This window comes from Lissotriton vulgaris, chromosome 6, assembly GCF_964263255.1.
Source record: "Lissotriton vulgaris chromosome 6, aLisVul1.2, whole genome shotgun sequence".
In the NCBI taxonomy this organism is placed as follows: Eukaryota; Metazoa; Chordata; class Amphibia; order Caudata; family Salamandridae; genus Lissotriton; species Lissotriton vulgaris.
This window is the reverse complement of record NC_141694.1, coordinates 1,290,960,373-1,290,984,202: the sequence shown is the minus strand read 5'-3', so window position 1 is coordinate 1,290,984,202 and position 23,830 is coordinate 1,290,960,373. Positions and strand designations below refer to the sequence as shown.

Genomic DNA, 23,830 nt, shown 5'->3' with positions numbered 1-23,830 from the left:
CATACAGTTGCCAATCATGTGCAGCCCACCTACTCACCGCTGGTTATCATTCTATGTTTGCTCTGCCTTTCTCTTTTAATACATCCCTCTTATTGAACTAAAGGTAACCTCTTTCCCAAGTTATTTTTTCCCTTCCTCTCTCCCCTGCCGCACTCTCTACCTGTCTCTCCCACTTCCTTGAACAACTACCTCCCAATTTTAACACTGCTATTTACCCCCTCTGTTTTACCCGTTATTTAGCACCCCAGTATCAACAGAGAATAGTATTGTGGCCCCAAACTATTTATTTTCATTTTTTTTTTTACTTCAGTTTTTTAAATGTTTTTATCTCCACAGTTTACTAAATTCCCTCTTTTTATGAATGGTTGAAAGTTTTTTTTTGTGTATTTTTAAATTTGTTATCATCTTCCAGAACCAGGATTTGATACTGTATGTGCTATCTTTTTCTCAATTTCCGGTCATTTTTAGGCATACTTAGAAATGGTATTAATCACTAAACTTTTTTCGGCATTTTAGATTTTCACACATTGTAATTTTATAAATAGTGATTATATTAAACTACAACGGCCACAATGCTATGTAAATAGGTTTGAAACAAGAGAAAAAGCCATGCAATTCTGACAAAGCTATGCCTTCTTTTAATCTCAAATTAGGTTATATTTTGCAACCAAAATGGGGATAGGGATTTGCAATGGGGATTCCACATCCTGTGATTCTGGGCAAATCACTTAATCTCCCCATGCCTACCAAAAAAATGAATGTGTACTTGTGTAACATAACTGGTGCTCACGTAAAGCGTTCCAATACCTTTGGGTTGACTTTGTGCTATATAAATCTGAAAAATATAAAAACACTAGACTATTAATATAAAAACATCAAATATAAAAACTACTCGTTAAATTTAAAGCTAAAAAAAAATGCAATGACTGTCTCCAAACTAGGAAGGATAAAACTAGTTTGTGTAGATTGAATATTAAGGGGTCTGAGATGTCACAGCTCATAGAGTCCTGGGTAACAGGACACATCGACAGGGAAAAAACAGAATGGGTGACATAAAACACACACTGTGCTAAATTAAATCCTCGCCCTCTACGGAATAGTTCAAACTTCTGTTTCATATTCTAATCAGTATAAAAAAACATTTGAATAACCACAGACACATTGTTAACTTGTTAAACCTACAGATGGTAATAAAGAAACCAACATACACTTTTCTATCAGAAGGCCTGCAAAAACAGCTGAATTTAAATTAGACACAGTCACCATAGCATCAATTTACCAATTGCATTTTGCCAGAATAACAAGGTCTATTAACACTACAACCCAATATCTGGTAAAAGCATCTAACATTATTAGAGAAGTAAGATATGTTGGGGAAATAACCTGGATCAACAAATTAGCAGTGAATGTAACTAAAAGTAGCAAACTCTACGAATTAGCAGTTTTAACTAAGGATTAATAGGAAAGATGAGGCGCCAACAGCAGTGTTTCTTCGGTTATTAGTATACATAATTTGAGATGTGTTCAATATCCAGCATGTGACAATACTCAAAACTTTACCAAATGAAAAATAATACATAATTTCCAACATCTTCTGGAATGAAGAATAGCGAGTGAAATTCTAAAATATTTACATAGTGTCTGCTAATTTCTAGCCCTTGAAAGGGGTAACAGTTAAATAATTAATGATGGCTTACGCAAGGCTACTTCAGAATGTGCGGATATGAGAAGGCCAATTAACAAAAACAAGCAGTTCCACTATACGGCCCTGGCTTATCTAGGTGACCAAGATTAAACTGCCACCATTAAGAAAAAAATCTGACATTCCACTTCACTTACCCACAGTACTGGTGGTATAAGCAATAGGCCCATGCAGAAACTGTATGAACCAAATGGAATTAAAGTAAATAGAATTGCTTCTCTTATCGCTTGCTAAGGTGTTTTTCATCTAAATGACTGATTACAAGTCAGGAGGGTAGCATCACTAGGGAAGCTAGTGCTCTGTCAGATTCTGAGAGGCCCAGTGTTTTCGGCCATGAAATGAACAGGTCTCTGGTCTGGAAATGCTGGGCCAGATTTTCACCAAGTGCAGCCAGTAAAAACTAGCTGGAGGCTACATGAGGACAGTGGTTGTAGAACAAATTACTTACATTCAGTAACAATATATCTGTAAGCGACATATATTAGTTATAGATTCCTTACCTTAGAATTACTCCCAGGAGTCAGACTGGATCCGATGCATTTTTCTTCAGCAGTATCCCTGGACGTCGGTAGGTGGCATTGGTCGACTCCGCGTCCATCCTTGGCGTCGTGATCGCCGGTATGATGTCACAGTATCTACTTAGACGCCGCTCCTGTACACTGACATCAGTTCTTTACACAACATTCCACGCCAGAAATGTAGACATGCAAGACACTGACCACTGGTGCACAAAACTAGGGCCCTGAAAGGGAGTCCCTTGCTCTAGAAGTCAGTTCGCAGAATGGGGAGAATGGGTGGGGCGGTAAGGAATCTTTAACTTATATGTGTCCCTTACAGATATATCGTTACTGAAGGTAAGTGACTTGTTCATCTGAAAGAGACTATTAGTTATAGATTCCTTACCTTAGAATAGATACCCAGGCAATACCAACCCCGGAAGTGGGTCTCCGAACCACGTTCACACCAGAAAATCCTGGAGAACTGAACGGCCAAAGAAGCCATCTCTCCGGACTTCGCTATTCAGGCAGTAATGTTTAGTGAACGCGTGCAATGATGTCCAAGTGGCTGCCTGGCAGATGTCACTGAGGGGGCTTCACGTCCCAAAGCGGTAGTGGCTGCTGTCGCCCTGGTAGAATGGGTGCGCAACCCTGCGGGAGGCTCCTTTTTTGCTAAAGAAGAACAGATTTTAATGCAAGGAACAACCCATTGTGAGATGGTTCATTTTTGCACTGCCCGACCTTTCTTGGTGCCCACATAGCCAGCAAAGAGCTGATCATCCACCCGGAATTGTTTTGTGCGATCCAGATAAAATGAAAGTGCACGTTTTGGATCCAGGCGGTGGAGCCTCCCCTCCTCCTTAGAAGGATGCAGTGGCGGGAAGAAGGTGGGCAAAGTGGTGGTCTGTTCTATGTGGAAAGAGTTAACCACTTTGGGAACAAAAGAAGGTCTAGTTCAAAGGACGGCCTAGTCCGGATGAACAGCAATGTAAGGAGGTTTAGCAGAAAGAGCCTGAAGCTCACTCACCCTGCGAGCAGAGGTGTTGGCAACCAGAAAAGCAGTCTTTAAGGTCAAGAATCTAAGAGGACAATTATGTAGGGGCTGGAAAGGAGCACACATAGTGTAAGTTAAGAGCAGATTCAAGTCCCAGTGGGGCATTATGAAAGGAATAGGAGGAAATAGACGAGAAATGCCCTTAAGAAATCTATTTACAATAGGGGATTTGAAAAGAGAAGCTGATCAGGAAGACGAAGAAAGGCTGAAATAGCCTTTAAGAGTGCCAAGAGCAGAGCCCTGCTGGGCCAAAGAAAGAATGAAAAGTAGAACCTCTGAACAAGGGGCAAAAAGGGGATCCACAGCCTTTGCTGTGCACGATGCCACATCTTTGTTCCATCTACAGGCATATACCGTTGTAGCTCGAGGGACGCCTGGCTGCCAAGATGACATTACAGACTTCGGGAGGAAGGTCAAAAGCTGTAAACTGTCGCCACTCAATCTTCATGCAAGGAGGTGGAGGCTGGACAGGTTCGGGTGGATGACCGTTCCATGTTGCTGCAACAGAAGATCCTCCCAAAGAGGCAGTTGGATTGGAGGATCGATGGCTATGTTCAAGAGCTCGGGATACCAGACTCTTCGTGCCCAATCTGGAGTCACCTAAATGACTTGGATCCAGTCTCGCTTGATCTTTTTCAGCACTCTAGGCAGAAGTGGCATAGGTGGAAAGGCATATAGAAGACCGCAATTCCACTTGCGACGAAAAGCATCGCTGAGCAAGTGATGCCTTGAAATTCCAACTCGCAGAACTGCTAACATTGCGAGTTCTCTTTGGTGACAAATAGATGTAACAAAGGCTCTCCCCACTGCTAAAAGAGACCTTGCACCACCTCTGGGTGAAGACGCAATTTGTGATCCAGCATGCACCAGTGGCTGAGTTCGTCTGCCCTGGTGTTCAGGGAACCTGCCAGGTGTTGAACCACCAGGGACATGCCCTGAAGTTCTAGCCATATCCAGAGGCGGAGAGCCTCTTGACATAGGGTCCATGACCCCAACCCACCCTGTTTGTAGCAGTACCACATGGCAGTGGGGTTGTCCATGAACACCTGCACTACTCTTCCCTTGACAGAAGGAAGGAATGCTTTCAGTGCAATACACATCACCCGGAGCTCCAGAAGGTTGATGTGGAGCCCGACTCCGCCAGAGACCTCTGATCACTGCCTCCCCCATGTGGCCGCCCAATCCCAGAAGTGCCCTCCGAGATCTGGACGACATAGGACAGATTCCCCTGATGGTACGCACACTGAACCTTCAGGTCCCACAGCAGGGCCTGCATATGCCACCTGGCATGATCCACCAGCGGGATGCAGGAAGCCATGAGGCCCAACAGCCTCAGAGTAATTCTCACCGAAATCCAGAATAGAGGCTGAAACATCAGTATCATGGCCCAAATATCCCAGACTCACTGCTCAGGAGGCTAAGCCCGAAACTGAGCTGTATCCAGAACTTCTCCAAAGAAAAGGAGCTTCTGGGAGGGAATTAGGTGTGATAGTGAACCCCAGCGAGTGAACCCCAGGGAATGCAGGAGCTCCGCCGAAGTCTGAAGATGGGAGACGACAGCTTGGGCGAGCCTGCCTTCAACAGCCAGTCGTAGGCATAGGGGTAGACTGGAACCCCTGATCTGCGCAGCTGAGCTGTGACCATCACAATCACTTTACAGAACACCCAGGGGATCTGGTAATGCTGAAGGGGAGCATGGTAAATTGAAAATGCTCAAGGCCTACCGTGAACTGTAGATAACGCCTGTGGGCTGGCAGAACAGAGATGTGGAGATAAGCATCCTGCAAATCCAGTGCTACCATACAGTCTCCAGGGTCGAAAGAAGGACCTGAGCTAATCTCAACATTTTGAACTGCTTCCGGAGGAAGCGGTTGACGTACCTGAGATCCAAGATAGGATGCAGGCCTTTGTCCTTGGGCACCAGGAAGTAATGAGAGTAAAAATCACAACCTACTTCTGGGACAGGAACTCGCTCAATAGCTTCCTTGGCCAAGAGAGCCATAACTTCCTGACGGAAAAGGGCCTAATGATCCTCCGACATGTGATGGAGTGTTGGTGGCATGGAGGGAGGGATTGACTCTAGGGGGGGGAGTAGCCCCTTTGGACTATCTGCAAACCCACCTGCCCGACGTGATGATGTGCCAGTGGGGGAGATGATGGCAGATCCTGCAGCCCACAGGCAACTGCTGGCCCTGAAATGTTGGACTAGGAAGGCTTTGAGGATGCTGCATAGGGGACACTGGTGGACTGGCCCACCCGCTGGCCCCCAGACCCACGGTCCTGGTTCCCACGTCACCGGCCACGCAGAGGCTAAATAGCTTGCGCCGGCCTGTGGCCCTGGGTGGAAAGTGGTGGAGCACCCCTTCCGTAGCCAAGAAAGGGGCGAAAGGCAGACTGCACAGGAGGAGAGGTGGCTGCGAGGCCTAAGGATCTGGCTGTTGCTCTAGAATCCTTAAAACGCTCAAGGGCATGGTCTGCCTTGTCGCCAAACAGATGACGGCCATCAAAGGGCATGTCCAAAAGAGTCAATTGGCCATCCTCAGAAAAGCCAGTGGATCTCAGCCAGGCATAGTGTCTTAGAGCTACTGACTTAGAAATCGAACTACCCAGAGTGTCGGCGGTTGCCAGCACACAGCCGATGGCAAGCTTTGCTGCATCTCTCCACTCTGCAACTGCACAGGAGAGTGAGATCCGGGCCTCCTCTGGACACTGAGGCAGCACCTGCGCAACCATATCCCACACAGAGAGGGTGTAACGGCCCAAGAGTCCTGTGGTGTTCCACTACTGCAGTCCTAAGCTGGCATCTTCTTCCCAAGATTGTCCAGCATCTTGTAGTCTCTCTCTGGGGGAGCAGAAGCGAACGCGACCTTTAGATGTTGAGGCTTGGACCACCAAGCTCTCGGGGTAGGGTGGTGGGAGAGGAAAATGGGGTTGCCTGGGCTGGGCGGTGGTGTCGGGCAATCAACCTATCCACAGGAGCCCCTGTACTAGGCCTGGACCAAGTGCTGCATGGGCTCCGAAGAGGCCACTGCCGGCTGAAGCACCTCAGTTAGGAGGTTCGTCCTGACTGCCACCGTAGGAAGCTCAAGAATCAAGGCCTCAGCCGCCCTATGCAACACCACAGCATAGGAGGCTCCCTCCTCCATGGCCACAGTAGGGGGAGAAAGCATGCCAAGGTCTGATATCCTGACCACTGGCTTCCCTCAACTCCTCTCTCCAGTCTGGCTCCTCCAGCTGGTCTATCAAAGAGTCAACGGACCCGTCCCAGTCATCCTCACCTTCCTCTGACTGCCACTCAGGGCAATAGGGAATGCCAGGGGAGAACAGTGGCACATAAGTACCTGTGCCGTTTGACGCCCGTCCGGCTCTGTATCCAAGACAAGGGGGAGGCCGGGGTTGACGCCGGCCACGGACTCGACCGGCATCAATGCCAGAGGAGGTCTCGTGAGGTCGACTGGCACCGTTCCGAATCCAGGCCAGGATCCCTGGGGGCCCTGCGGTGCCGAGGTCGGAGCCGCCGGCATCTAAGGCATAGAGCCCCCAGCCGAGTCCACGGGGCGAAAGGCGCACCAACAGAGTCGGGCTGCCAAAGATGGAGTGGAGGGCTTTGTACAAGGCACTAAGTTGGGCAGTGGACGCTTCAGCTCCCGGGAAGGGAAAGAAGCTCGGACCCATCCCAGTAGGCTCCGAGGGTTGAGCAGAAGGATGACGACCTTCTGCATCCTGTGTCACATCGGCCGACGGGCGGGGAGTAGGCGAAGAGCAACAGTGCTTCTTCGCCTTCTTCTTGTGCTTCGACTTACCCGAAGATGAGGAGTGATGGTGGTGACTTCACAACTGATCCAGCGACCTCCCTCTCGACCTGGTCCTCGAGCAGTGCGGAGCTGACTGCCGAGCCACCAGAAGCTTTCAGGACCATTCCCGCAAAGACTTCAGGTTCATGTCCCGACAGTCAGAGCATGACTTCGGGTAGTGGTCATGCTCAAGGCACCAAAGGCACATGAGGTGCGGATCCGTGACTGACATCAGCTTGTAACAAGAGTCACAAGACTTGAAGCCAGTCAGCCGATGTCACATCCCTGCATGCACCAGGAGTCGAAAGACTCGAAAAAGATGTCGATAAAAAGTAAAAAAACACTAGTCCAAAAATGACTAAGGGTACCGCTCTCTCCGGATCTGCGCTGGCTGGCGTAAAAAAAGAAAGAACTGACATCAGCATGCAAGGGTGGCGTCTAAGTAGATACTGCGGCGTCATTCCAGCAATCACGACGACAAACACGGAGCCGACTTACGCCACCTACCGACGCGTAGGGGTACTCCTGAAGAAAAATTCTCCAGATCCAGTCTAATGCCTGGGGGTAACTCTAAGGTAAGGAATCTATAACTGATAGTCTCTTTCAGATGGAAGAGACAGAGTACGGCCCTGGTTAGACCCATGTAAGCATTATAGTGGTAGTTGATAACCCTCACCCTGGAATCCCTCCCTAAGTGCCCCCTGTGCAGCAAGTGCCTTAGGCCAAAGACATAGATGCAAGGTAGACAGCAACCCTGTCGACCCCCAGACTACCTCTAGACCAGCCACTCAACTGCCTCCACCACCATAGCAGCAAAGCTGGTACCGGCATCGCACAAGGTCAGAGGGAGAGAGCACTGCCCCAGGCCAGAGGCACATGCCTGGGCTGACATTGTTCACTCCACCATTACAAAAGGTATAGAGGTAGAAGATAGCACTCCCCATGGCCATTATGATGGCTGCCCTTGAGCCTACAGCTCTATAACATGCTGCCCCCACCCAAAACACCAGCAACCACATCCCTGGAAAAAAGGTTGTGGTCCCAGGGCTTCGAAGTACCCTACCATAAAACCTGTGACACCAAGTGGGAGCAGAAACACATCGCCAGCTATCCTCAAGCACACGTCTGCCCCCTGGCACAGAACTACCATTTACCAGGAAAAATTGAGAAAAAAACAGATCTGTAAAGTTAATCCTGATTAACTCATAATTGGATGGTGGGGACTTTGAGGCAATTACTGTCCAGCATTTCTAAATGCGGCCCTTGCAATTTTGGCCCAGTGCATTACCCAACTCATAAAGAGGCTCTTAGTGAGGATGTTTTGTTAAACTTTCCTAATTGAGATCGAGATTTTGATGGAGCCTTGATTTTTGAAAGGTGCCCTGTTTTGCTTTGTGGCACCTCGGTTTAGTGTTTATTAAGTAGGTGGCTCTGTCATTTGCACTGTTAAAAGTACTAAATCCCCAATCCTAAAGCGGTTTTCTTGGTGGCGATCATGTCAGCCTGGAGCTTCAGTGGGTAACAGGCATTGTCAGCAGAGCTCCTCTACCATGTTGTTTATAAATTACAATGCTTGTTAAAAAAAACGTAATCCCGCCCTAAAGTATTCTGGGACTCACATTCAAATCAGCCTATTTAACTGATTATCTTTTTAACTGCCCTAGAAAAAATAATCACTCCCTCGACCAGGAATAGAGCAAGCACGTCTGCTCCTTTGTGAGGGTCTCTTAACCCTCTTCATACATCTGAAACACAATGCTGAATAAACGGTGATACACATGGCAGTATCACGATGGGATGCTGCCAGAGCACCTGTTTTATGTGCCTGGAGTGAGTAAAGTCAATTAATTGAGTCTGATATTTCTCCAAGTTACTACATTATTTTAGACTGCACAGGTCAGAAACAAAAACAGGCATGCCTGCTGTGCCTGAGCTGTACTGCCTGAAAATCAAGTTCTAACTCAAAGATCAGTGAAACAACATATTTTATTATATCTTCCTTTTTAGATGTACACAACGCACGTCTACCCAAACCGTAAGGTGCAGCTGAGTAATCTCTAAAAATTAAACAATATGCACAGTATCAGTTACAAGACAATATTATGTGCTTTCAGTAAGGTTAGTTCTGTTGGAAAGAATGTACACTGTATATGTTCCTTATTAGTGTCAACTCCCATAAAAGCTAAAACAGTCCTGTGAAATGAAGGGGTCGGGAGTAGCAGCACTGCTTATGCACTTGGGTGCCATTACACCAAGTCAGCGATGCGTGGTTCCAAAGAGACATCAAGAAACATAAGTGGCGCAACCTGTTTCTTAGGACCTTCGTGATTCTGGGCGGATTTAACAAAGGAATGACTCAACTGGCTGGGAGGTGTTAAGGTGTGGTTATTAATGGTTATGACGTAATGAGAAGACAGTGTGTGTGCTGTACGCTGAAGAGTAAGATGTCTGTTACAGAGCTCTGTATGTGGTGTGTTATCATTTGTATACTCCCGGGCTGGGGAGGACGGTACACAATATATTATATCATCAATACCGGTTAACTTGTTTGTTTTCGGTTTGATGTAAAGAGTGCATTCAAGTGGAGTTGGGCCTGCTTTTCCACTAGAGTAGTACTTCACAAGACTGCATAGTTTCAGGCATCCAGACAGCCAAAACGTGTTTCATCTCCTCAGGCGCACGGCCTGCTTTTTTTAAGGTTTATTTTTTTCTTAATGATGCATTTCCAGGTAAGAGATTGAGCCCATAAGATATATCAAGAGGAATCAATGCATTACGGTTGTTTCTGAAATTATCTGGTAGTCATCTATGGAACTTCACAGGGCTGGCATGGCCATTAGTTGTGTTAAGTATGCCCAGAAGTGAACAAGTGCTGGATAACCAGATGCCTGAAATGAAGCACTTTATATAATAAATGAAAATGATTAGTCTTGTCACCATGAAAAGAACAGTATTCATTTGACAAATATAAGATGTCTGTAGTGAAGGAGAGCTTCAATTTTTGAAGTAAAGAGTTTTATGTATAGTAAGAAAATGTGAAAACATTCTAATTTATCAAGCCCATTGCTAAGAATGTATGTTGAAAAGGTTTTGGGGTCCAATCCTGCTGTGTGTATATCACTGAGATTGGATGTTGTAAAGGTTCAGGGGTCTCATTCTACAATATGGATATTTTCAAGATAATGGTGTTGATTCACAAAAGTATGGGGAGTAGTTACTACAAGAGACCTCTTTTACATACTTTTACAAGTGTTTGTGAATCGGAAACGAAACATCCAACATCCTATTAGCAAAAGTGCCAAGAGGGTACAGTCCTTTTGATTTGCACTAAATATATATGAATATTCACAGAATATTCCCATTTTAATCTCATTGTAGATGATTTGTCCCCAAATTACAAAGGCATATAGAAGTACGTAATGGAGTATTACAGGAGTGATACTTTATGTACTCCAAAATGCTGAGGAACTTAATCTCCATCAGAGGTAAAATTCCTAAATATATGTATATTTTTGCTCAAAGCAACATGAGATTATGCAAGAAAGAATGCAAAATATAAAAGAGGTGTTTTGAATACAAAAGGTGAGGAGTGAGGTCTGTGTAGCTGAAGATATCAGAAATAAAGTAGGTGATATTTCCCTAAAGCTGGTGGAGGATGCTATATGAGGTCTTGGACCCTCTGTGCTACGGGGAGGAATGTTTTCGCCAAACAGGGGCAGTATTAAATAAAGTGCCCTAGGGGTGCAACCGAGGTTTGCGCTCACTTTGCACACACCCAGGGCACTTTGGTATTACAGATGGGGGCCGCAGACGCTTGTGCGGTCCCTCCTGTAATACCAATAGCGCTGGTGCACTAAACCAAGGGGGTGATTCCTCACTTGCATGGGGTGTCCCCCATGCAAATGAGGGAATTCATATACCCCCTGCACCATATTACCGACGCAGAGCAAAGAAGCCTTCAGGAGGAGCACTAATTGTGTGTCACCTAAAAGGTGGGGCACTGTCAGTAACCCCCTGATAGCAGCTCTCTGGAGGGGGGAAAGGGGTCCTACGGACCACCCAGACATCTCGTTGTAGGGGGGTGCAGTCAAGGACTGGACCCACCTGCAAGGGGATCTCCATTATCTTTTAACGGTGTAGGCGGGTTGCCTCCTCCACAGTGAAATACGGAGATGCTTTAAAGCAGCCGCTCCGTATTTCATGTGAATGCACTGCTCCCAGGGCAATACGGGTTAGTGGCTGCCCTGAGGGCAGTGCATTTCCCATAATGCGGTGTATTTTCCTTTATTGTGCCTGATGCACCAATTTAAAGGTGCACCTGGCCCAATGAAGGAAATTGTGCTGCATGTGTAATGCAGCCCCATAAGTGCTTTTCACATTGTTTTAAAATAGATGAACGTAAACAACCTACACTTTTATCCGATAAGGACGAAAGTATGTGCTTACATTGCGAAATGCACTTTGCCTACCTCTACCAACCACTTAAAGTGGTCCCCCTACCTGAACAAGTGTCTTTAGAAACAAGGACTTACACACAATATGTCAATTTATAGTAATAGGGAACACACAATGCATAACTTACAACCACCTATTAATGTACACTCAGACTTACCCAAAGGAAAAACACAACAGAAATATCCAACAAATAAAAACTCATATTTTGTTGTAGCAAAATAATGACTGGAATATACATTTCATATGGAAAATGGACATAACCAGGATTTTCAGAGTCTAGCATATAAATAACGTTCTTGTTAGAAGAAACACAGAGTTGCAACTGGTATTTTTGTCAGACGATAATCGGATAATAGTCAATAACTGTGGCTGGTTACAGTGGCAGTTCTCTAAGAGGAAACCTCTTTAAATATCCAGATATAAATTGGAAAGATCACAACTTACCTAAAGTATGGTGTAAGATCCAGGGGTGGCCATGTTGTAGGTTGTGCTGCAGGGGCCGGTGCTGTTATTGACTGCTCTCCAGATGTAACTGAAGGAGTAACTGTGAAAAAAACATAAGCCTTTTTACTTCAGAGTACATGATAAGTCTGTTTGCCGTTCCTGCATTTGTTGAATTATTTACTTAATGGTGGTTAAACAAGGAACATGAAGGTAAATGTATTCTCAGCAGAGGTGAGGTTCAACCACACTGGACATTTGTACAGATGTGGTACACATTACTGTACTGAGTGCAGACTCAATTATGAATCAGTGTAGGAGAAGTTTCAATATAAGGTATATCTTTAGGGAATATATATATATGTGTGTGTATATAAATATATATATTATGAACTCCGTATCGCTCAAGCACACGCTGCTTCCTCAGCCGGCAAATAGGACACCGGACACGGACCTCGAGGTGTAACAAACTTTTTATTCAGCAGAAAGTGTCACAGACGTTTCGGCTCAACGGAGCCTTGTTCATATATATATATATTGCAAATCCTGTGCAGCCGCCACGTCTAAGTTCACGCGATGCAGTCAAACAGGACACGGACCCAGGTTTCGTGCTCGTTAAATTTTTATTTGCCCAAGTGTCTGAGACGCGTTTCGGAGCGCGAACGCCGCTTGTTCACTCGACAGTTTGTATTTACCCAGAAGGCATTTTTAAAGTGACAGTGCATGAATCAGTGAATCACGTGAGTTCAACTCACTATAGAAATAGACAAAACACTCCGTATATACTTCTATATTGCATTTTGTGCACGTTGGGCTGTCGGTAGATGTATAAATACTTGTTAAATACAATTTATATTTAAATCAACCAGTTTTTAAAAGCAAAATGTAAGATCAATATTTGCTTAGAAAAAATCCCTGTAAAATACATTAGCCCTAAAACAATTGCATGATATTGTATATGTTCTGTCTTTTTTTCTTTTAGTGACAACCATATTTAAAGTGCTTAAATGTGCAAGTGATGATAAAATCATTACAGTTGATCTCATTATGTTTTTCAAAACCAAATTAATTTTGAATTTCTGCTCTTATCTATGTTGTTATATTCCACATATTCATTACTAGTGATTTGTATGATTCCATTAAATAGCAGCATTCAACATCAATATCATGAAGTTATTCATCCACCTGTACCACATCAATTAATAAGTTCTTATCTCAGTAAATACTAGATATATAGATACCAGAGTTATTTTCTTCCTTAAATTCAAAACATTTATACTTGATCTGATCTATAAATAATGTTAAAAGACATCCTAAGATATATACAAATATTTAAAATCATTTGTATAAAAAATTCTTGATATAAATATGTAAAATATTTACAACATAATCAAGTTTTCAGATTTACTGTGTATGTTTTTTATGTTTTGTAAAAGGTGCAAGATAGTGCATATATATTTGATTTTCAACTGGTAATCTAGTTTATGATTCAGGGAACATTACCTCGGGATTTCCTATACCAGACAAGTATATAAATTTTCTGTGAGGTTCAATCCATTAGGATGTTTATAATCTAACAATAAAATGTATCTGGTCTCCAGCTTCCTTAATTTATTCTCCCTATCACCTCCTCGTCTGTTGGGAGGGATTGCATCAATAAGATAGTAAGACAATCCTTTATTATTCGATCCGTGGCATGCCTTAAAATGTCGGGCCACCGGATATGTATTGTCTGTATTTGCTATAGCTCGGAGATGCTGGAGTATTCGAACGTGTGCTTGAAGTTTGGTGGAACCTACATAGATTAATCCACATGGGCAAGTAAGCACATATACTGAGAATTCAGTCTTACAATTTAACATTTTATTGATAGTATATGATTTAGTTTTGAATGGACTGAGGTATGTTTTAGTATTGGTCCCATGTGTACAGGCTTTGCATGATGTACATTTCTTAAAGCCTTTCAGATTCTGATACCAAACTGGTTTGCTGATAATTTCCGGGTCGGATACAACTAGGCAATTTCTCATTGAGGGAGCTCTACTATATGTAATGGACACCCTCTGCGGTAGCAGGGGTCCTAGTACAGGGTCACTGACTAGTACGGGCCATTCCTCCTGAATGATTTTGTGTATTGCTTTATGTTGTTTACTGTATCCTACTATGAGGCCAAAATTGTTGTCCTCTTCATTTCCATGATATTTATTCTGTTCCCTGTCTTTCTTGCTTACCAATAAGGTATCCCTAGCTATTGATGTTGTTTTGGCAATGGCCTTGTCAATCATTTGTCTGGAGTAGCCTCTGGCTAAGAAACATTGTTTACTCAGTGTTTGGGCCTGGTGTAATTCTTCCTGTGTGCTGCATACCCTTTTTATCCTTAGCATTTCTCCATAGGGAATGCTATTCACTAAGTGGCATGGGTGTGAACTAGAAGCATGCAACAACGAGTTTCCTGCAGTTTTTTTTGCGGTATAGAGTGGTTTGTAAAGTGTTGTTATCTATATATACTTCAGTATCTAGGAAACTGACCCTGGAGTTGCTAATGTCTGCAGTAAATCTCAAATTGAGATCATTGTTAGAAAGTTTAACCAAAAACATTTCTGCTTCCACTTTAGTCCCATGCCAAATTACAAACAGGTCATCTATAAATCTCAGCCACAACTTGACATTAGTTGACATTGTATATCCATGTATTCCACCAAGGACCAGCTTCTCCCATTTGCCCATATGCAGGCAAGCATAACTCGGGGAGAAGCTGGCCCCCATGGCTACTCCCTGTATTTGACAATATAAAAGGTGATTGAACATGAATATGTTGTTATGTAAACAAAATTGTATCATTGCCACCAACATCTCATTATGTTGTGTATAAATTGGCTCTCTGTCCTTTAAGAAATATTCCACCGCTTGGATGCCATCTTCATGTACTATTCTGGTGTATAGCGAAGATACATCTATTGCCATCATGATATATTCAGAGTTCCATTGAAAGTTCTTTATTTTGTTTAAGATGTCACTTGTGTCCCTTACGTAGGATGGTAGTGATTTTATGTAATCCTTGAGGAAAAAGTCCACATATACTGATGTTTTTTCTAGGAGGCTATTCCTGGCACTGATTATAGGACGTCCTGGTGGTTTTTTACAGTCCTTGTGTATTTTGGGTATGAAATATATCGTGGGTACAGTTGGATTGTCATTTTTTAAGTATTTGTACTCATTCTCACTTATGAGTCGTTTGTTACGCCAGCCTGATAATTTCTTGTAATAGGCTTGATACATTTCTTTCAGTTTGCCAACATCAGATCGTGAATAACATTGTCTATCATTTAATTGGCTCATGGCCTCCTTCATATATTCGTCATGGGCCCAAAGGACTATATTTCCTCCTTTATCACTGTTTCGGATTATGACTTCTTTGTTGTTACTTAATTTTTTCATCAATTGGAAATACTTATGATCCTGATTGCGATGTTTTTGGATGCTTGTACTAGTTCCTATTTTTTTATTTAAATTTTTTATTTGTTTGGTAATGACTTCGTGGAAAGTGTCTATGGCATCATGAAGCATAATAGGGCAATATTTTGATTTGGGTTTGATATATGTCAAACCTGCACCTTTGTTTGGATTATTGGTAATCAAGGGGTTTTGTGTTCCAGCCGGAGCATTATCTTGATTCCAGAGTTCCTCTAGTTCGAGTTCTATGTTGGATTCCAAAGGTGTCGGTGCCATGAGAGAATTGTCGGAGTCTTCACTAGACTGTTGTTTTTGTTTCATTGAGTATAATTTTTTGAGTTTTAATTTTCTCACTCCCTTATATATATATACGTGTGTGTGTGTATATGAAAGCAACAAAACATTTCTTGAGAATAAAACCTATGAGATTTGCGACCCACAATCAAATGATATTGGAAATGTTGGAGTGGTGCCTCACCAGAAATATCTTTTTGTTTGGGAATGAAATGTTCCAGCAAGAACATGGAACTGCGAAGGGGACCTGCTTCGCCCCAGTTATGCTAGTTCCCATATTGGCTGGTGGGAGGAGCAGCTGCTCAGGGGCCCGAAACTGGAACATTGGTCTGAAAAGATTTTGATGTGGTCAAGATTCATTAACGACGTCTTCATGCTGTGGCAGGGCACAGAGATGGAAGTAGATCAATTTATTTGTGAATTAAATACCAATGACCTACATTTAAACTTTGTGGAGCATATTCTATCTCTACCTTAGAAACAGCATCACAGAATGCTAGGAATTTAAATAGAGAAGTACTATTTTAACCCTCAAAAACAACATATAAAAATAAAGGAAAAACCAGTACACACAGGTTTATAACAACATACAAAATCAATCATAAAAAGACAGATTTTACAAAAGCACTGGCACTTTATCATAGAAGATCCCAGTAGTGATACAGGAAATAAAAAAGAATCCAGAGACAACAGAGGAAATCGAAGTCATTACGAGATTACCTACTTAAAAGTGATTATTTGGGAGAGGTATGTCAACAAACATGGCTTAGACAGAAAGAAGGTTTTGAAAGTGTTCCAAATGTAAGGCTTGGATACGAGGATATTTATCATGTAAGACAAGCTTTGTGGTGTATATTTTAAAATGTCCATGTATGAAAGAATATGTGATTTGATTTGATTGGCGATTTATATAAGCGCAACTTTGCCCAAAGGCGTCAAGGCGCAGAAGATGGAATATAATAGCCAGGTACTAAAATGGAAAGGGGAAAAGAAAAGTCTAAGAGTAGGCTTCAGTGAAGAGCAGGGTTTTGAGGCCCTTTCTGAAGAGCAGCAGGGAGTCCTGGCCCCTGAGTTCCAAGGGGAGCTCATTCCAGAGTCTGGGGGCAAGTGTGGAGAATGCCTTACCACCCCATCTAGCCTTGGCAACTCGAGGAATGGACAACAGATACTGACCGGAGGAGCGTAGTGTCCTGCCTGGGGTATAGGACGACACTAAAGTTCTGATGCCCTCAGCACCAGCGCCGTGAAGGGCCTAGTGGGTGATGGTCAGGATTTTGAATTTGATTCTGGCATGCACCGGAAGCCAGTGAAGGTTTCTCCTGATCCTGGTCCCGGAGGAGCGTCTGGGGGCGTTGACAACAAATCTTGCTACCGCGTTCTGGATAACCTGCAGGCGATGGAGAAGTTTAGCGCTCATGCCAAGGTAAAGAGCATTGCAGTAGTACTACACTCCCAGGCCAAAAAATAATCTTACAGCACAGAAGAGCCATCATGAATAAAGACAGAAGCTATCCAGTAGCAGATGTGGACTGCACAACAACAGTGGCGATGTCCTATATGCCGTGAGAGAACTCACACTGTGTTGCAATGGTGCGCCTGGACAGAATATTGGTTGATGAGGTCAGGCGGTTGATTGCGTGCGTGTACCTTTCCAATCGGCCCAGCTCTCTGCGCCTAGCAGCACGTTCGGCACGCAACTCCTCACGTAGCACTTGCACAGCACCCCTCATTTCTTCCCGTATGCCCCTGAGCCCTGCCCTCATCTCACGCTGTAATGCCTTCATGTGTTTGGCTTTTGGCGCTGCACCTGGAGCATGTTCAATTCCAGCCCTGCGAAAACAGAGTTTTCCTGCTGATCAACGGAGCTGCTGGCAGTGCGGGGTCTATGCCTGCCTGTGCCCTGTGGCCCTTGGCTGTGTTGTGGCCTTGACTCCTGCTGTGAACCTATTGCATCAGACTGCACATTGTTATTGGTGTCCTCTTCATCATCCTCCATGACTGCCAATGGCCTCACAATCTTCCTCCTGGGTCTCTTTGGTGGAATGACAGGGCTGTCCTCCCCGTCTGTTTCCTGCTCCTGCCCTGCGTCTCCAGAGTCTGAAGGTTTTGTCTCTCTTCCACTGCCTGTGGGCTTTTTAGTTGCAGGTGCTGTGGATAGAACAGCACACATTAATTTACTTTACTAATTTGCAATGTGAAAATAAAATATTTCACAGTTTAGCCTTACATTACTATTTGTATTCCCCTTTCCTGACCTGCACATGTGAAAATTGCCTAGTGTGTCTCACAACATTAATTTTTCATGTGACTACATCTCCCACAATGCATTGCTGTGACTGCCTGTGTACTTGCTCTAGCGTGACCTGTGGTTCCCCTAATCCCTAGGTTGCTGCAGGGGGGTCGGCGGGGGGGGGGGGGGGGGGGGGGGGGTTTGGGGTGTGATGGCATGCATCATACCTGGTGTGGAAATTGGTTGGTCGGAGTTGTCTAGCCCAGACACGCCCGCCACAATCTCTGGAGCCAGTGTTCCCTCTACAAGTTCCTCAAGCGGTGTTGGTTGTGGTACCTTGGAGGTCCCTCCACCGGTGAGCTGTGACTGCTCCAGCCTGGCTGCCAACTTTTCTTTTGAGCGCTGGCGCAGGTCGTACCAGCGCTTGTGCAGTACCTCCACACTCCTGTGTGGCACTCCCAGGGCATTGACTTTAGCCTGTATGCCTGCCCAGATGCGTTGTTTCCTTGTCTCAGGCACCTTGAGTGACTTCTTTCCAAACAACAAATCGTGGTTTGGCACTATCTCTGTAATGAGTGTTTCCAGTTCAGCTCCTGAGAACTTCATCTTTCTCTTTCTAGAAGTGTCTCCTTCCTGCTGCTCCTGCTGGATTCCAGGCAATTCCTTGTTCCCACTCTCAGCCATGGCTCCTCAGTAGCAATCCTCACTCTCCCACTCTCACAAACAATACTGTTGTAGCATGGGTAGTCAGTCACTTCCTGGATGGTGATGTCATCAAACTGCATCAAGATTGCGATTGGCTGATTTCTGAAAAATAGCAATTTAGCGATTTTTCCCGTTAAGGAATCGCGAGAATACGATTTTTCACATTTAAGGAATCGCAATTGTCTTTATCGCAAATATTTAGTGATTTTATCCGAATCGCTAAATATTTGCGATTATGTTGATACATTCCGATTTGCAATTCAGATTCTGCGATTCTGTAAAAATCGCAGATTCCGAATCGCAAATGGGAATCTTCATACATATGGCCCTTTATCTCCCCGTGCCTAACAAAAATGAATGTGTCCTCATGTAATGCAACTGGTGCTATGTAAAGCGCTCTGATACCCGATTGGGGTCAAGCTTGAGCTATATAAAACTCTGGTAAATAAAAAATAAAATAAATATGAGATACAGGAACAATCCCCATCTTCTAATCACAAGGGATTCTAATGCAAAAATATCTAACACTTTGTGGGATCTTCATCGGTATTCTGAACTAGAAGAGAGCTGGAATATACCGGAGGCCCCTTTCTCCAAGAAATATCAGGATTAATAGGCATGGTGCCCTTTTTCTGGAAGAAATTACGTTGCTAGGAACAATCCCTTTAAATTGATAAAAAGATCCTGATATCCCAGCAAAAGTAACCAGACATGGTCCTTCTAGTTTTTCTAATGTTGATTTTATGATTAGCTACCATGCAATCTTTCATCTGATATCACATTTCTATGAAAGATAAACTCCTCACAGTGACCATGCTCTTTTCCTCTCCTTGCTAAAATTGTCTTCCAAAGGTGTAAGTGATAGGTCCATTGGATATATTGAGGAGATTCATTCTAATACTGGGAACTTATCTTGGAACAGAAAATGTGGCTAAGGTCAATTAAATGGCTGCAGCATTTTCATTTTTCCAGAACGAGACATGGCAGGGCGATTTGACTTTCGATTATGAATCTTTAATAGCTTAAGTAGTTAGGCATGTAAAAAAGAAGACAAAAGGAGATCTTGACAAAGAGGTGCATTAAAGGATGACATGGAAAGATAACTATCGATAGAAATTAATAAGTCAACTTGCATATAGTATATGCTTTTTTTCGCAAAAAGATTAGAAAATCCTTGACAGGGAAAAGGAAAAATTACAGAATGTCCCTAAAACATAGACAGCAGGACTTGCTTTAGATGTCTCTCTAGAAAAAATTCCAAGGTTTTTTGGCGTATCATTGTCTTTAATTCCGGCCTGACAAAAGGCTTATCAGCAAGTGAGATAACATTGGAAACCTTGTCTGACTATCTCAAGCAACTGTAAAAAACAAATAAGGTTGCCAATTCTCTCAAGGTGTTGCCTTTACCTCCTGAATTTGTACAGTTCCCATCTTTTGACCGGTTTTCAGGATATATTCGAAGGGCTAGATCTTCTGCGGCAATGAGAACAAATGAAGTTCTAAATGTGGTGCTAAAAAACAACCCCGAACCGTGGGCTAAAGTGCTGGTGCCTGTGTTCAAACTCTGTTTTATCTCCAGTCATCTGCCAAAATCGTGGAGAGAAAGCATTATTGTCCCCCTGCATAAGAAAATAAGTAGACACATCCCGGGAAATTACGGTCAAATTGTACTTCTTGATGCGGTGGGGAAAACGTTTGCAATTAGCATATTTAGTCATTTGGAGAACTGTGAAAAGGAAGGAAACATTATTTCCCTAGAACAATATGGCTTCAGGGAACTCAGTCAGTCCTGGACAATTACAGTTCCGCAGTTTGTATTGGACAAGTACGTTATAAAAAATAGGACATAGTTATACGCAGATTTTATTGGCTTTTCTATTGCATTTGATTCCATTGATAAACTGACCCTATGGCTAAAGCTGGTAACTTTAGGTATTCCTATGGTTTACTTCGTGTGGTAGTGCCCCTTCATTCTTCTACATGGTGCAAAATGTTGCTGAGTGGTGCCAAGAGTCTTTTATCCTCTATCCCTATTTTAAAATGTAGAGATACCTCGCTACCTTACAGATTTTCTACCCCAAAAGGTGGTTCCAAACAGTTGCACAACCTTTCATATGTGGATTATAGCATTGTATTTGACTAGATTGCTAAAGGGTCTCCGAACAAGCCTGAGTGTATTGCACAGTTATGCACAGAAGCACATTTTAAAAATTAATTTAACAAAGACAAAAATCTTGGTTTTCAGGGGGAAGAAAAGATCCCTGCTATGCCCCTGGTACCTGGGTAGAGAAAGGCTGGATGTTAATGTTAATGTTATAGAGATTTGTATAGCGCGCGGCTGCCCCAGCAAAGGGGCGTCCCGGCGCTGCAAGCAGACAGATTGCAGAGGGTAGGAGGCACAGAGAGATGAAAGAATTATTGGAAGAGATGAGTTTTGACGGCTTTTCTGAAGGCTAAAAGGTCCTGTATACCACGGATCGCTTCGGGAAGGCTATTCCATAGCTTGGCAGCTAGGAAGCTAAAAGAACGGCCGCCTACTCTGGCCAGTCTGGTACGGGGGATAATCGCGAGGTGTTTTCCCTCTGAGCCGAGCGACCTCCTCTGAGTGTACTCTGACAGAAGGGGGCACAGCATTGGGGCGGAAGCAGTTTTAAGGATTTTAAAGGCTAAACACAGTGCCTTAAACTGGATCCCTTTACCTACCGGGAGCCAGTGCAATTTTTTCAAGGCCCCGGATACCGAGGAATGGCGAAGGAGACCTACCAGGGCCCTGGCTGCCGCATTCTGGACTCTCTGCAGTCTGGTGGTTTCGGCAAGGTTTGCCCCCAGTAAGAGAGAGCTGGCATAGTCCAGTCTAGAAAGAATGGTCGCCTGAACAATTAGCTGGCGGGTGCGGCAGTCAAAGAACTTCAAAATACGTCTGATGTTACGTAAAATGCCGAAGCAAGTGGCAGCCACTTTTTTTGTGTGGTGAGTGAACTTTAGTGCAGAGTCCACCCAGACTCCCAGATTTTTGACGCATTCCTTTGGCTTGGGAGGTTGGCCTAGAACATCAGGCCACCAGTTGTCTCCCCAGGACAAGGTGTTTTTCCCCAGGAGCAGTATCTCTGTTTTCCCGGCGTTCAGTTGGAGGAAGTTCGCCGTCATCCAGTTGGTGATGTCCGTAAGTGTCTGTTTGAAGTGATGAGCCTCCAGACCACTGTTGTCGTTAAGAGCCACCACCAACTGGGTATCATCAGCATAGGATACCAGTGCTAGTCCGTTCTTTCTAGCCACCTCTGCCAGGGGGCGGACATAGACATTGAACAGGGTAGGGCTCAGGGAAGAGCCTTGCGGCACTCCCTGTCCAATGTTATGCTCCTTAGAGATGTAAGGGGGGTGGAGACTCTGAAAGACCTGTTGGAAAGAAAGTCTCTAAACCATCCCAAGGATGTAGTACATAAGTACTCCTATCTAGGTAGAACCTTTACTAGTAGTTTAAAAGACTCATTGCCCTTTAAAAATCTAAGCAATAAAGCTCTGGTTCAAGCTAGTTCCCTGCAGCAATGTTATTGTTAATGGGGAGACGACACTTTGATTATTTTATCCAAATTTATGAAATCAAAATTCCCCCTAATTAATACATGCTCTAGAACATACTCCAATCGGAACTTGGTCATTTTTAAACATTTGCAACGGGAAGATTTATAGAACATTTTGTACACTAAAATTGGCTTTTCCAGTACAACTACCTAGATTAAAACTTGGTATAGCCGGGCTTTTGCCTAGGCTCTGGCCAATATAATTTGCTTGGGATATAAACTGCTTCATGCTCCTAACTGCTTTCTGAGGTCTGTTTTAGAGAATGAAATGATGCAAGACTCCATAATTCATTCTGTATTCCGGAGACATTGCAATGGAGTATTTTTAAGGTAACATGGCGTTGCTTTCTGGTTGGTTGCCAGATCTCTATTTGAGACCTATTATACCTTTTGTACATGTGACGCTTAGTCCTTTCTGTGAGCACTTTGCCAGACCTATTATCTATATTTGCATTTTCTAAAGCCTGAACTTCATGTATTTAGATCATGTGAACTGTTCTAATTGTTTCAGATCCTTCTTTAATCCTGCCACCCCTAGGGTAACCTTAATTTTCATGCCCTCCCTGACTGAGGCTCCACATTTCTGTGGTTATGATGCTTGTTGATATTCCTGTCAGACTTTACAGAACAAGAAGCCTTCCTTCTCTTTATCTGCGCACAACACCACCATTTTATGTTATTACCTAGAAGGTGCAATTGGGGAAACTGACTTTCAGCAAAAGGACTACCAGCCACATGCATCAAGCGATTTTGGAATCGCAAACGGGTCGAATTGCAAAATTCGGCCGTTTGCCATGCCAAAATCACTTTTTGGGATGCATGAAACAATTGTGTAAAAATCAATTTTTTTTGCCATTTCTAAAAATGCGATTGCATTTAAGGAGTCGCATTTTTGCGATTCCTTAAATGCAATGCATGAATTTTTTTAAAAATTGCGAATTCGCAAATAGGGGGAGCAAATTAACACGAGGTTGAACCTCGCGTTAATTTGCGAAATCTTTCAAAAATGCTCAAAAATGCATTTTTGAAAGTGTCATGTTACACACACACATGTCCTTTGGACATGTGTGTGTGAAACTTGCATCTACAAAACATTTCAAGGGTGCAGGGGGGGGGTCCTTTGGACCCCCCTCAGCACCCTTGAAATGCATTAACAAATTGCTATTCGCAAAATGAAATTCGCAAAATGTTAATGCCTTCCCATTGATTCCTATGGGCCTTTTGGCCCATAGGAATCAATGGGAAGGTTTCCTTAATTGCGATTCGCAAAATGTGAATCGCAATTAAGGAAAATTAAGAAATCGCAAAAATGTTTGCGAGTTATTCATGCATTGCCGTTTGCGATTTCTAAATTGTGATTCCCTAATTTTCGCAATTTAGGAATCGCAAACGGGTGCAATGATGCATGTGGGTGTACATTCCCCAGGCCTATTTCCCAGTTTACATCTCTCCTTACTACTCTCTGCTGGATTTTTACTGCATGTACTGTTTGTAGCTTATTTGTCACAGATGATTGTATAGTCGTGGTCTGTTTCCCTACAACAATGTTCTCTCACTTGCCACTTGTCATTGTGGCAGATGGCCATTCCCCTTGTGTTAGAGCAGCATCTCTTTTCATCGCTCC

At 43.7% G+C, this 23,830-nt stretch overlaps 1 protein-coding gene across 1 annotated transcript in view; it reads right to left on the bottom strand.

Annotated features, from left to right (window-relative positions):
* The window catches only part of ADGB (androglobin), a 1,363,241-nt gene that overhangs the window by 134,009 nt on the left and 1,205,402 nt on the right, over positions 1 to 23,830 (bottom strand). Inside the window, exon 33 of the mRNA XM_086927423.1 lies at positions 11,947 to 12,046. Coding sequence (XP_086783549.1) covers positions 11,947 to 12,046 — 100 coding nt within the window. The remainder of the gene's footprint in view (positions 1 to 11,946; positions 12,047 to 23,830) is intronic.